The 14,628-nt window shown below is 37.9% G+C and overlaps 1 protein-coding gene across 3 annotated transcripts; it reads left to right on the top strand.

Moving 5' to 3' along the window:
- The first annotated feature begins 493 nt into the window (after positions 1–493).
- LOC103475479 (transcriptional coactivator YAP1-like) lies at positions 494–14,501 on the top strand. Of its 3 annotated transcripts, XM_008427130.2 has the most exons (9): positions 494–824; positions 1,151–1,383; positions 5,016–5,200; positions 5,749–5,903; positions 8,985–9,086; positions 9,317–9,414; positions 9,522–9,646; positions 10,634–10,734; positions 11,520–14,501. In XM_008427130.2, the coding sequence occupies exons 2-9, from the start codon at positions 1,180–1,182 to the stop codon at positions 11,693–11,695; spliced, it is 1,146 nt and encodes a 381-aa protein (XP_008425352.1). In that variant the 5' UTR covers positions 494–824; positions 1,151–1,179; the 3' UTR covers positions 11,696–14,501. The 3 variants fall into 3 exon arrangements, with proteins under 3 accessions (XP_008425352.1, XP_008425353.1, XP_017164245.1); XM_008427131.2 differs by lacking the exon at positions 8,985–9,086 and having other exon boundaries at positions 538–824; XM_017308756.1 differs by lacking the exon at positions 494–824 and having other exon boundaries at positions 835–1,383.
- Positions 14,502–14,628: the final 127 nt, after the last annotated feature.

Here is a 14,628-nt window from a genome sequence, read left to right as displayed (position 1 = left end):
ACTCTGAAAATATATCCCTGAATAATAACACTTTTTGGCAGTCAGTAGTTACCAGCAGCAGCCGAATTGTGGGCTCGCTGGTGCGTGTTTTCCGCCAGGGGGCGCTACACTGCGGCTTGAGCCTGCACGGGACAAACAGGCTCGGACTGGGTTGGCCTCATCATGGGGCGGATGTTTTCTCGGCGCAACTTCCCAATTTCCCCTACCCAACCCCCCAAAAAATACACAAGACCCTCCAGACCCAGAGTCGGGGAAAATGAAGAACTTAATGCGGCCCTTCTATTAGATTATCTGAGGCTGTTGCACTATTTCACTCTCTACCTCTTGCCTTTACTATTAAAAAAAAAACGACTGGAAAATGCGCAAGATGGATTTTAAAAATAAACTAAATACAGAATAAATGTGATTATTTCGTTTCCCAGCTGACCAGCTCTAGTTCGGAGCTGTAAATAAACTCCTGGTTTTCTAGAAGTTTTCACCAGCGATGGTTTACATATCTGTCTTGAGTGTGAAATATTTGCCCTGCGACTGCGGCAGCTTTAAACCCAACAACCCCGCCCCTGCGCACTATCACATGAATCTGGACTGAACGCTGGATGGGAAAAGTTTAGAGGTCTCGGTGAAATCGCTCTTCCCCGGCCAGCTTGTTGCTGTGTGCGCCCTGCCTCGCCTTTTAAAGGGTTTTTACTCCACCGTCCGTGTCGGGGGAAACGGAGTCGGCTTGAGTGTTTTCCAGACTGGGACTTCTTTTTCTCCCTGCAGTAATACACAGGGGAGGAGAAGGAGGAGGAGGAGGAGGAGTGGGGACGCTCTGGCTGCTTGAGGTATGTGGGAGGCATGTTGTGCTCTGCCGAGATTGATTTTTGTCCGCGATCTTATGGCTTAAATAACACCATTTTGACCACGTTTACCTGACGCTTGATGTTTTTCCTGTTGCTAAATAACTTGGAGAAGTTCGAGCTTCAAACGCCGAGGCATCGACACAAAAAGTTCAAATGGGGTGGGGGTTTAAAAGAGGAGGGAGGGGGGGGTCTGAAAGTGTAAACACATCTGATCATAACTGTTGCACACAGGCGCATCCAACCCCGTTTTTCTTGGCAATCTGCGTTTTACTCTTCGTTTGTTTTACATGAGCGAACTTTTTCTACAGCTACGTTTCGATTCCAAACTTTGGGCGACATGGACGCGCACCGCGGCGCGCCTCCGGCCGGGCAACAGGTCGTGCACGTCCGCGGGGACTCCAACACGGAGCTGGAGGCCCTCTTCAACGCCGTGATGAACCCCGGCAAGGCGGCCAGGCAGACTCAGTCCGTGCCCATGAGGATGAGGAAGTTTCCGGACTCTTTCTTCAAGCCGCCGGAGCCCAGGGGCCACTCCAGACAAGTAATGTTACTGCAAATTGCTTCGCTCTGCAGGATGGTTATTGTTGCATGAAGTTCACCAATATTTAGTGAATGGATTTAGAAATTGAGCAGGAAAACACACATTTGCGTGTAGGCTTCTGAGGAGATAATCACGATATAACATCGAGCGAAGTACCGCGGTTTGACGTTATTTGCACAAAAAACTAAGACGTAATCTGATTTTTTTTTCTTTTTGTCATTATTTAAAACAAAAACAAAAAAACATCCTCACTATTTGTTTCTTGGAACATTTAATTGTTTCATTTGTTTATCCATTGCAGCATTAACACCCACTTAACTGAGTTGTGGTTTTGCACCCATACTGGGCAGAAACTATTCATTTGTTGCTATTGGGATTTTTAGAGAACCCAATAGTATTTTCTGTAGTAGTCAGGCTATCTGCTCTAGCAGATATCACCTGCATAGGAGTTAGCCCGAGTAAATGTTCTTTATTTATCATCATCATCATCATCATCATTATTATTATTATTATTATTCATACAAAAAGCACCTAGATGTTCACAGGTAGATTTTGTTTTTTACAGTGCCTTGTGTATCTCTGTTTTGATGAGATATAAATAAGCAGAACTGCTAATAAATAGCAAATTTGCTGAAAGGTTAAAATTTCCAAGAGTGGGTTTCTTATATATATGGATGGATATAAATACATAAATACAAATACAGATATAAATATATGGGTGGATATAGACAGAGGAAAAACTTTCAGATTCACTGTTCTTCAGTTTTTACAGGGAGGTCTAGAGAATTTATTCACAGATTTTTCTGAGGAAGCAAAGATCAAACCTAAATAATCTGTTTACTGTTTGTGATATATTCATAAATACCTTGGACTTAATTAGCAAATATGGGAATGAATCCCACTAAAAGCAGCTCAGGTAACCACCAGTGGTACTTCTGCTGCAACAGGAGAATAATGGACTTAATAATTATAGTTTTTGACCTTTTAAAACTAAAATCTTTTGGTCACAGTTCACTTATGCCAACTTGGTGCCTTCTAATTTTATTCATTTTCATTTTTTATTGATTTTATATCAGTTTGTTGCCATGTATGGCAGTGAGCATGGAATCAAACAAGACTAATTCTCACTAACTTTGAGTTATAATTAATTTACTAAGATTCACATTTAGATTAAATTTTTAATAATTCCACCTCTCAACATTGACCATTGTTTCTTACATTAATTCCAAACATATGAAATGAATCCATGGGTTAAACATACAAAAGGATTCAGGATTATAGGTTTATGTTCATACATTTCATTTTGTTAGCTGCTCACTTTGATTTTCATGGACAAAAATAGAGAAAAATGTTTTGACTGGCCTTTGGTTGGGTATGGAAGGATTGATAGTATCCAAATGAAACTGGTAAAATGACATAAAAACCAGGTTATTATTATTTGTTCATAAATACTGTTTTTATCTGTTAAAGCATTAAAATGCTTTTGCCGTAATCAATTTACTCTTATAGTTTCATTTCAGAAGATGTCAGGAGGTTGTGACCCCAATTTAAAACCAGAGTGTTCATTAAATACTTTGGAAATAGGAATTTTAACAACAAAAACAATGTAATCCGCTAGTTTTTGTACCAGTGTTTTGGGAGTCCAGAGTCCTCACATCTTAACATAGCAGTAAATATTTCTCCTTTTAGATCCAGAGCTTCATAATTATTTTTCTCTGGCCTGTGCAGCTGCGCAGACAGTTTAAAACATCAGAACGTTATACATACATTTTACTGCTGTAAAATTGATCGCAATTCACTAAAAGCAAGGCACAAACTATCTAAGGTGACAAAGAATACACAGACGCTATAATACTCAAACTGGACATTGTGCATCCATTCAGGGCCACAAGAAATCTCATTCAGTTTTACGTCTCTTAGTCTCTGCTGAATTCATTTCAAGTTGCATTTTCTTAGTTTGATACAGGCTGTTGCACTCAGAGCTCCAGCGACTACAACCACGAAAGGTCACTCAGTTTTGCCATTATCAGACCTCTTCATGTTGCATCTTTGTAGCTGATTTTGACCCCTTGTCATTTTCGGTCCAGCTGTGGGAAAATCTCGAATGAACACAAAAAGTTGCAGAAAGTAACAAACACAACTTCACCAGCTGTGAATGAGTGCAATAGTTACTTGAATTGTTTTGCAGCATTTAACACATGCAAGAGATTCGTTTTAGGAAATCTAAACCCTTAATATCAGACTGCAGGATGTGCCGGCTACTGTTTTGTCACTCTTAAAAAAAAGTTGAAGTCACTACAGAGGGGATGTTTAACCTGCATTAACCCCTTTTAAAATTAAAATCATTTTTGTGTAAAAAAAAATCATAAATCATTTTAAATATTTTTATGATTTTGTTGTGACAAAAAATCCTGCACACTTTAATAGAAAATCAAGCCAATCAGGAAGGGAGAACATTTTTAAAATAAAAAAAAGCTCTTAGGCGGCATGTGGATGCACACCTGTGAGCAACCTCCCATAAACAAAGTTTCATTTACTTTTTGATTTACTTACAATATTTTGTCCTTTCAGTACATACCTGCTACCATTTAAAGTGAACTTGCTTAAGCAGAAGCACATTTCTGCAACTGCAGAACGATTTTGATAGCATTTGCATCCTGCAAAACTAAAGTCTGCAGAGAGGGAACAACGGATCAAAAGATCTTGTTGCACAAATGTGTCAGTCAGAAACATAATCCCCCATTATAAATTCACACCACGGCACAGTAACAACGTGCTTAAAGAAAATATGAGAAAAGAGTGAAATCACAACTGATGGAAAGACAAAACAAAAACCTTTCAGAGACAATGCCAAGAGCCGGACGGCAACAGTTGAAGGAGCTGCAGGAGTTTCTGCTCGATTATTGGAAAAGTGTCAGATGAAAGATACATTTGTAAGACAGAAGTCTTTCCTTCCAAAGAAGTCTTTCAAACTTTACTGAAGTCTTCCAAAGGTTGAGCCACTTGTGGTCTGATGAAACCAAACTTGAATTTTGATCCACAATTCCAAAGAAAACAACAGCGAAGCATAAACATGGTAGTGGCAGAGTCATGCTCTGGGATTACTTCATGTTTTGTAAATAAAAATTTGAATTGGTTTTCTTTTGTTTAGTTCATCAACTACACAAGATATGTCCTCACAATCTAAATGATTTGGAAACCTTTGCCAGGCAGAAGAGGTAAATATTGAAAACTGAAGCTGAGGGATGCTGATGGACTCTTGCCAAGGAAAACTAAATGTTGAACTTGATCAAAAGCTACTTAGGTTTTGGGTTAAGTGTATGTATACACTTATGCAAACAGGTCAATACAAGCTTGTTTGTTTTTTAGTTGAGTTATGGAGGATAAATGCCACGTTAAAGGAGGAAAAAGGTTTTGAAATGATGCATCGCAAAATCCTGCCATTTTCCAGTGTACATTTCTTTGCAATAAAACCACTTGGCTGCGAGACTGTGCAGTGTGTGAAGCAACTCTTGTACAGTCTAGCTTTCATTACCCATTTGAACTCGTTTTGTTTTTGCTCTGAGTTTATGCTTCGAATTGCCATTTGTCACTCCGCTGCAGACTTGCTAACCCTGCTCCTTTCTCGTCAGGCCAGTTCAGACGGAGGCGTGTGCAGCTCCCTCGCCCCTCATCACGTCCGTGCTCATTCCTCCCCGGCCTCCCTCCCAATCAACTCAGTCAATGCAGTGGCCACACCAATCATACCCGACGATGTGCCACTCCCCGAGGATTGGGAGATGGCCAAGACGCCCACTGGCCAACGGTACTTCATCAAGTAAGGGCTTCCTCCAGTTTTTACGCTGTGTTGCATCTCTGGCTCTGCAGGTTTTCTTTAAAAAGGGCTTCTGTGCCGGATGACAGTTTCCCAAAGCAGGTTGTGCAAGACAGATTCTGAATCAGCAGATTTTGGAACTGGAAAGTGGCAACCTGAATATTTTAGCCTGATAGATGTCCGAAAGGACCATTCCAGCTCTGATATGATTCAAAATATTGTTTTTTGTTTTCTACAAGTAATTCTTTTGCCACACAAGGTGTTCTCATTTTTCTAAAAGTAAAGTAGCAGAGCTGTACACAGGATTAAAACTCATGCAAACAGGAAACAGTTGAACCAGTTCTGTGGCCTGTTGGGTTTCACCTTCATGAGAGCACGTTTCCTGCTCTGTGAAAAGCCTGAGATTGTCTCGAGGAGCATAGATGTGCAAGCACATCTGGTCGTACAGGTAAAGCGAGTCTGAGGGAGAACGCTCCTCGCCCTTCAGGTTACTGCGGTTTAATAGATGCATCGCTTGCTGTGTGTGTGTGTGTGGTTTCTTTATTCTTCAGCCACGCGCAGAGGTCGACCACATGGCAGGACCCCCGCCTGTCCCAGCTTCAGTCGGCTGCAGCCCAGCATCAGATCGCCTGCACCCCGAGCCACGCCCACTCCTTCAGCAACCCAGCCCCCACTACGCAACCAAAAAATATTATTCCTGAGACAGGTATCACACTGCAGCGCTGTGCCCTTTTTGTCGCCATCTGTCTCCATCTGACCTGGAGCGTGTTGGGTGTTGTTCCTTTGGGATTCTCTTTGGGTTGCTTACACTAATGCCTCTGCTTTGAAAAATGATCAGACTTAATATGTAAATCTACATCAGGGTGCAATTTAAAAAGAATCATGCAGGTTGTATAAGTCTTTTTTCCATTATTAGCTTGATGTAAATGTCTAAAGGGTCAGTTTACCCAAATTGTATTTCTTTAAATGAGAGAATCAACCACAGGATGTGATGATGCAACACGTGATCACTGACTTCAAGTACAACCTATAAGATCTTTTTTTTTAAACAGCAATCAGGCTCTCATAAAAAACTCTTTCTAACTGACTTTTGCTTTCAGTTGTCATCCACCTGCTTATTAGGCATTATTAGACTCATAATGGTTTTAAGTGTTACTGACAAACCTTCTCACTGAGGAAAAACTGCTTGGACAAGCTGCTTGAAAGCTTTGTTGAGCTTCACCCATCAAAATATCACATTGTGCTGGAAATAATTTGTATGTCCAGATCAGAATTCATTGCCCCTGAAACGGATTATTCAATTAAGGCGAATTATTTACCAATGCTAAGTGCCAGGCCGATGCGACATTAAAATCAATACATCTACTTGCTTGAAAACTCAGTAGTTTCAAATTACAGTACAATGCCACATCACGTTTCATCGATATTACCCCCATGTTAGCTTAGATACCTAAAATGTAGAGTAGTGCAGCAACTGTGTCCCTATTTTTAAAATTGAGAGAGTAATACATTCGTTTTTGCTGAAATAAGTCATAACAGGGAAGCAAGGTTAAAGATGATTTGGTGTCCATATTCATTACTATCATGTCTGTGTTCCACTTATTAACTCGCTCACCAATGATGTTCAGGATGTTGCAGAATCTAGTTTTCTTGATAATAACATATATTTATTCTCAGACTGAGTTTCAGCTGAACATCCTTTATATTTCATGTTTCTCTGAGACCAACTTTACTCAGTTAAGATGGGCTTGATTTCCAAATTCCCATCAGACTCAACACTTTCCACCATTTTTCATCAATAGTGGAATTGAAGTTCTAGGCTAAATCTAGCATGTTTACTGCATGCTTTGATAGGACTTGTTGTTGATAAATCCACTTGTAACCTATGCAAAACTTTAATCTCTCGCCTTTTTAACTATTGTTTTTGCACCTCATATTTTGCAGTTTGCAGAGCAGGTCATATGATACTGACAGACAGGAAGCCAAGGCAGCCAGTATTGTCTCTCCTTTACAGTCAGTGTAGTTTTAAATGGTGAAAAATGCTTAAAAAGTGGCACTGTGCATTTTAAAGTCTTAATTCAGATGTTTGGCAGACACCAATCTTTAGTTGTTGTTTTTTATTATTTCCATTCATTCTGAGTTTGTTGTGCAGTCATGACAAGTTCCATCAACATTTTCTGCAATACTTGTTAAGTCCATTGTTTACATCTGACCTTGGTACTTGCCGACTCCTCCCAACAAAATTGCGATGTTTGTCACACCTCGATGACTTAAAAGTTGGATGAAATGTGACATGACCGTTCAAGTTGGTTGCACCAACATCAGATAAGAATCCAGTTTGGGAGTGTGTATGTAAGCGACCTGGGTGTGAAATCGAGAAGAAAAATTGATTTGTGCTCACACTGTCTTTAAAAGAAATCAGATACCAGTAATATATTGGTAGAGAAGTTGGATTTGCGCCACTTTTGTCTGCTGTGTGAACATTAGGTCGTCCACACCCAGATTTGTTTGATCAACAGCGAAATGGGAAAAGCCTGCCAAACAGCTTTACAAACCACTCACATGATAAAAAGCAGTGATTTTTAAAATATCAACATAAATTAAGAAAGTTTCAGTCATGTAAATTTTTTAAATGTTAATGACTCACTTAGTTACTATTTGATTGAGTGTTGGAAAAAAGTCGAGGCAAAGTCGGGGTTTTATTTGCCACAGGTTTTCTGTGAAAAAATAAAGAAATCCATCATCTTCTCCTTTTGTAACAAGTGCCTCATCTGGATGTTTCTGTTAAAAAGTAGCGATGAAAACCTGTGGATGTCTTCATCCACAAAGATGTTAATCTCAAACCAGATTAAAGTTATTGATTGTGGGGATGAGACTCTGTCCTGTACTGTGACACTCAGAGAAGACTTACTGTGCTAACCACGAGATCATCCTTGCAAATGTTGTAATCATATTTGTTTGTCTGAGCATGTCAATTCAAGGAATATTTGTCTTTATTAGGTGACGATCTACTTTGTTTTGAATAGATATGCAACTTCCCACTTAAAATTGTTTATACATTTTCTTTGTGCATTTGTTTTTCTTCTAAAATATAAAAAGAAATATGGTTCTTTATTTTAAGCATTAAGCAAAAAAAAAAAAAAGTAGGTTTTGTGGATTTTTATTTTATTTTTTTAAGTTGGAGCATAAGAAAAAAATTCTTTGGATTGTAACATTGTTAATCAAAGTTCACAGAGTTGAATGAGAAGGTTTACTCTTTTTACCAACGTAACCCCTAGTTTTTAAACGTTACCTTGGCCCGGCTGACTCTTTACCGTCTAATGAGTCAAATATTGCTTTCAGTATTTGGTATAAAACAAACTGAATGTACAACAGACTACAGGACATCACCCAGACCCTCAACTACGGCAAAGCCGCTATCAGATTTGTTAGCTTATTTTGTAAATGTTCCCAGCATTGGAGACACTGTTTCTTCTGAGAGGTATTTTAAAATTTTTATAGTGTGATTTGGGTGAGCATGACCCTTTAAGGATGGACGTTCATTTACACACACACACACACACACACACACACACACACACACACACACACACACACACACACACACACACACACCGAGGCTAGGCAAAATGCACTTACAGTTGTTTCATTTTTCTAATTGTAAATAAAATAAAGCAGTTATTCATTTCTCTTCCTAAAATCTGCAAACTACAAACTTTCCTCTCAACACTCCATTTGGCTCCAGCAACCATTTGCCTTCTCACTCTGTACTTTTACTGCTGTTCAGGTCCACTGCCTAAAGGCTGGGAGCAGGCTGTGACTGCAGAAGGAGAGGTGTACTACATTGATCACATAAAACAGGAAACCACATGGGACGACCCGCGTCTAGGTAGCACACTATAACAGATTTTGTGCCTCCTGAGTTGACAGTTGTCAATGAGAAACATTGTGTTCCAATGTGCGCTATTAGAATAGCTCAATGTTTGGCAGCAAGACAGCAAAAAAGAAGGATCTCAAAGTGTTGGACACTCTATATTTCATGAATTGTTTCACTGTATGATTTATGTTTCATTTTGAAGAAGTTCATGCGTATATTTTTAATGTCTTTTTGTGTTGTAGCCCCGAAGGTGAACCCGGCCGTCCTCCCTTTGGCAATCCAGCAAAGACTAGAAAAGCTCAGACTGAAGCACGCCGTCCTTCCACAATTTGCCCCACAGGTCAGAGAGAGTACCAAGCTGGAGCGAGTCGTTCCATAAATATTCAATGTTATCCTAAACTTCTGCTTTCTTTAAAGTCAAATGAAATTAAGCATACACGTATTCAGGTGCAGGAGGCGGGAGGGAGCAACCAGATGCCCGGCGGGATGGACCATGACAGAAGCGCACAGATGCTTGTCCCTTCGGTGGATATCAGGATCAGGACCCTAAACCAAGAATCTAACCTTAACGGGTACGTCTTTACTAACACAATACTACAAGTTAGTGAAAAGTACGCAATTTACAGTTGTGTTGTTCATACACAGAATACTCAGGGGAAAAAATAGTGCCAGTAGATTTGTAAATGTATCTATATTCCTGACCCTAAGTTGCATTTACTGGGCTAACAAAGGAATAAAAGTTAGCAGATAGCTTGAAGATGTTTTATAGTGTTTATGTAGAATCTGTTGGATACTGCGTTGCTCAGAAAGGTTCCCAAAACTCTTTCTGAACTAATCAGGCTTGTCCAATCTTTTGTCAGACAGTACATAATAGATTGGTAGAAGTAAAAGTCCAGGACCTGAGGTCAAAAAATGGATTAATTCAAAGAACGCTGCATGCAGCATTCAGTCAGGTGTCACTGTGACTCACAGTGCCTGAATTTTGAAACTATGTGAAGTGTCAAAAATTGAAATCCCAAGAAGGAAACTGAGAGTGCAGAATCCAATATGGCAGCCGTGCTTCAGAGAGTATATGAAGTTCCCAAATGAAAATGAATAACCTCACTTCTGACAGGAAGTATTTGGGAACATCTTCCTTTGGTGTTTGAATGCATAAAATGCTGAGAATTGGTTTGTTTTGGCTTTTTTTCCCCCCACAGTAGCTTTTAGTCTGTCACTCAGAAAAACAATTAGTAAAACCCACGGAGTTTCCCACCTTACAGCTGGAATGTTGTATTGTTGGCTGTAACATGATTCCCTGATCCAGGTTGAGACTTCTGGTAAACGTGACACAGCATCAGAGTAACTTTAGAGAAACTAAACACCTCTTTCATACTGGCTTACTGCAGTTGTAAGCTTTGTACATTTTCTGTATTTCAGTAACTGTACGAAATATACTCTTTCGTACATTTGCTGAATTATGCTGACCGAAATAATTATTCTCTGAGTGCAGAAGGTGGCCAGACCTGAAGGAAAAAGATTATCTTAGAACTGCAGATAATTATTTGTTTCTTACTCAGGGCTCACTCTCGCAACGAAAGCACTGACAGTGGTCTGAGCGTCAGCAGCTTATCACGCACGTCGGACCACATGTTGAGCTCTGTGGATCACATGGACATTGGTATTGTTCCTTATAGCTGTCTTTATTAAATATCAATCCAGACTCATTACATTTTTCTATGTATTTTTGTTCTTATTTGTTCTTTTCTTAAAGCTCCTGCATGTATTTCTTTTATAAAGAATATTTTTTTACATCTTTGTTGAGCCTGTCACCATGTCATGGTAGTATGTTACGTGACAAGTAATCTGTGAAAAGACTGATCTACTCCACCTCCTCGTTGAGCTGCTATTGCTGAAATGCTAAAAAAAACAAAACAATGAGAGCCAGGAGGAGGGTCTTAACGCTGTCAATCATTCTCATTTACTCGCTGCTAAATGTGCTAACGGTCAAGAAACAACTTACTGTTACCGAAAAACCGTTTACCACCGACATCGTTGGCCTTGCTAACTAGTCTTAGCATTCACAACAGGCTCAGCTAGCTGCAACATAGCAGATAACACAAATCACACAAGATTGCGATTGACAGCGCTAAGACCCTCGTCTGTCTAACAACAGTTTCAACAAATATGTAAGAAAAATATTTTTCATAAAAGTTAAATATCGCAGCTTTAAGACATTACCGGTTTTTTTTTCTACATAGATAGACTTAGTTTGTTAATCTTCTGTACCCAAATTAATTATTTCACCTTAAAAAGATGTATAAAGTAGCTTAAATAATCTGCATTCCTGTTGGTATATATATATCTATATTTGATATTTTTTAAATATTTGTACATTGGTGCAATAAATGCATGTAAGTTGTTCAGGTTATTGTAAATCTCATTCTGTGCCTGTGATTTGTTCAGGTGACTCAAGTGAGCCTCCCTCAATGGGCCTGCAAGAGTCGATGCCCGTGCTGCCGATAAATGAGGAGCTGATGTCCGGCATCCCCGACAGTTTGACTTCAGACATGTTGATGGAAATGGACACAGTTCTCTCCGGGCCGCACATGGACAGGGACAGCCTACTCACCTGGCTATAGACGCAAGCAGCCGCCGTCCATTTGAGTGTGGTTTGAAATCGAGCTTTTGTAGCATGACTGAGAATTCTGGGAAATTTGATTCGGATTTAAAAGTGGTACAGAACAGCTACTCAGAGAGAATATGCTACAGACATATGTGTTGGATATCTACTTACAGAATTCACTTCCTGCCGTGTGAAAAAACAAATGACTCTCACAAAATCTGGAGGTTTTCTCTTTTTGAGTCTGGTTTTTGCAAAATGCTCCTCTTCTTTTCATCCTGGTCCTCCATCCAAAGTCACACTTGGGATTGCCTTAAGTAAGAGTCAAGTGTTCTTGATTCAGTGGTTTGAACACAAAAACCTGGTAAACTAGCATTAATGTAACATAAAGATTTTATTTAATAAAAAAATAATAAACATTAAAAAAAAAAGGTTTAAAGGTTTAAATTAGCCAAGTGACTTGTGAAAGTTAAAAGCAGCATCTCATGCTACTACGTCTGAGCAATTTGTGATTTTATTACATGTACTCAGAATTGCATTTTAACAAGTGAGCAAAGAATCAAAGGATTTTTTAGGTAAAAACTACGGTAGTTTCGAAATCTCAGGGCATCTCTTATTAAAACGGAGGGAATGGCGCCCTCTTGTGGTGAGTCAGAAAATAGCAATATTTCCTCCCAAAACTTGCATCAGTTGAGCAAGTTTAAAAATAAGTACAAGATTCTTAGGATTTGTCTGCCTGAATGAACAAATCCAGCCGATTCTAAAGAATATTGCCAATATATTAGTTTTGAACATTAAATATGTATTTTTAAAACTTTGAGACTTCAATATATAAGCAAATGAGCACGTGATCAGGGTGAAGTCCAACATAATGCAGGATTTCATTCATCAGTTTCTTGTTTTGTGTTTGTTTTTGATTCTTAGCTTTTCTTTTCTCAATAATGATTAAAAAAACCTTTTAAAAAAAACTTTTTCAAATCATATCGATATTGGCCACCAATATTTGGGTAATTTTAAAACACTTTTAGTATTTTTTTTGTTTGTTTGTTTGTTTGTTTATTCAAATATTTTTATAGCAGACTTCTATTCCATGCCAGCACTGAACATGAGCTTCACAGGTTCAGTATTTATTTTGGATTCTAATTAACTCCACTGTGCTGATAGTTGTTTCATTTTCACTCTGACAAACTCTTGTTTTGGAAAAAGTCCTCTCTAGTTGCCATCTGACCTGGGAAATGTACGAGGAATAATATTTGCAGCCTAAGATTTTTGCAATGATTATTATTCAGTAACACTTTTATTGCAATGCTGGATTGAAACATTCCTAGTATTCCCCATTGTTAGTTTAAGCTGCATCCATTCAACGGGTCAATATGAAACACACTCAAATAGAGACAGCCTCTTTTTTTCATCTCATCAGCTTTAAAGTGTATAAAATTCTCACTTTCTCCTTGACTTCCAACATTTTAGATGCTACTTTTTCATTTATTTCTGAAAATCTGTTCCATATACTATTTCTTGATCCAGTATTTCTTTTTGATTCTGCTTTTCACTCAAAAGTCAAAGCAGTGAATGTTGTTGGTGTCAAAGCATCAGAAAGTGAGATTCAAGTGTTTTGTGGAAAGAAATGTCTAACTTCAAATCCCAAACCTTCTTAGCTTTGTTTTTGTTTTGTTTTTAGATTTAGCTTTCTAAATATTGCATCGATTGTTTGTGTGATTCTTATTCATGTAAATACATTTAGAATTAAAGGACCCTTTTGAAGTGTTTTTTTAAACATTAAGTTGATGCCATACATTTTTGTAATACCATCAGATTTTCATTTTTAAAGAATGCTTTATCCCATGATTGGTTTCGAGGTTTAAAATAGTCATATAAGCTTATAGTGGAGATAAAATTATGCCATTAAGATCAAACAGTTTGTTCGATCTTCCAGGTGACTGCAGTGGTTAATTTTATGAATTTTTTTCCTTTTTTCTTTATTCTAGACATGAAATCAATTTTGATGTCCCTCCATACTGTATGTTTTTACTACTCAGCCAATATCAATACAAAACACTTAGCTTCCCAGATGTAACTAAGATTGCTAAACATAGTTTTTTATTATTATTATTATTATTATTATTATTATTATTATTATTATTATTATTATTATTATTATTATTATTATTTATTATTATTATTATTATTATTATTATTATTAATAAACACCTTAAAGAAGTTGGGATTCCTGGTAAAGGTGACATACAATTTGAAATGCTGCATTTTTAGAATATTTTATTCAAACTGCAAACATCAGGTCCAAGCATCGGTAAATGAGGAAGTTTTTTTTTTTACTATTTCCCTTGTCAAGTCAAGCCATGTGGAAATTATATCTGTTTTTATCTGCTTGGTTGTTTCTGCAGTGTGTTTAGAGTTGATCTGAGTATTAAGCTATCAATGACCAGATAAGATCATTGGTTCTTTACTGACTTCCTTGTTTAATGTTTATGCAGTGCTATAACTGAAGACTTCATTCTGAAAATCCCACATAAGCAGCCGGTCTTGTTTTAGTAGCTCTCATTTAAAGTGCCGAACAGCTTAACAAGTGATTTATTGCACATCATCAAACACACTACCAAGTCTATTATTTATCTTGGCATGCATGACACTTGCTATGTTCTGTATGTTGCATATAATAACATTTATTGTACTATTTACAAAGAGTTTTGATTTGAGGTTTGTTTTTTTTGTTGTTTTTTTTTTTACTTGTTTATGCATGATTAATATAATTATAATCAAATTAAAGAAGTTTCTGTTTAATAAACTTTGAAATTACACCTGGATATTTTGCTTCCTGTTCTGTTCATTTCTACGACCAAACAGCACACAGGTGTATATGTCTACCTGTAATGGCTTAGCTGAATTGGTAGGATTATATTTTATTCCTGAAAATTCAGAGCACTAAAACTT

The sequence above is a fragment of the Poecilia reticulata genome, linkage group LG14 (assembly GCF_000633615.1).
Source record: "Poecilia reticulata strain Guanapo linkage group LG14, Guppy_female_1.0+MT, whole genome shotgun sequence".
NCBI classification, from domain to species: domain Eukaryota; kingdom Metazoa; phylum Chordata; class Actinopteri; order Cyprinodontiformes; family Poeciliidae; genus Poecilia; species Poecilia reticulata.
Note: the sequence above shows the minus strand (reverse complement) of the source record. Positions and strands in the feature narration are given on the sequence as shown.

Coding starts and splice junctions, on each gene's coding strand:
- LOC103475479 (XM_008427130.2), top strand. CDS start 1,180: ATGGACGCGCACCGCGGCGCGCCTCCGGCCGGGCAACAGGTCGTGCAC. Junction 9,087..9,316: donor ATGGGACGACCCGCGTCTAG/GTAGCACACTAT, acceptor TTTGTGTTGTAG/CCCCGAAGGTGAACCCGGCC. Junction 9,415..9,521: donor TTCCACAATTTGCCCCACAG/GTCAGAGAGAGT, acceptor ACACGTATTCAG/GTGCAGGAGGCGGGAGGGAG.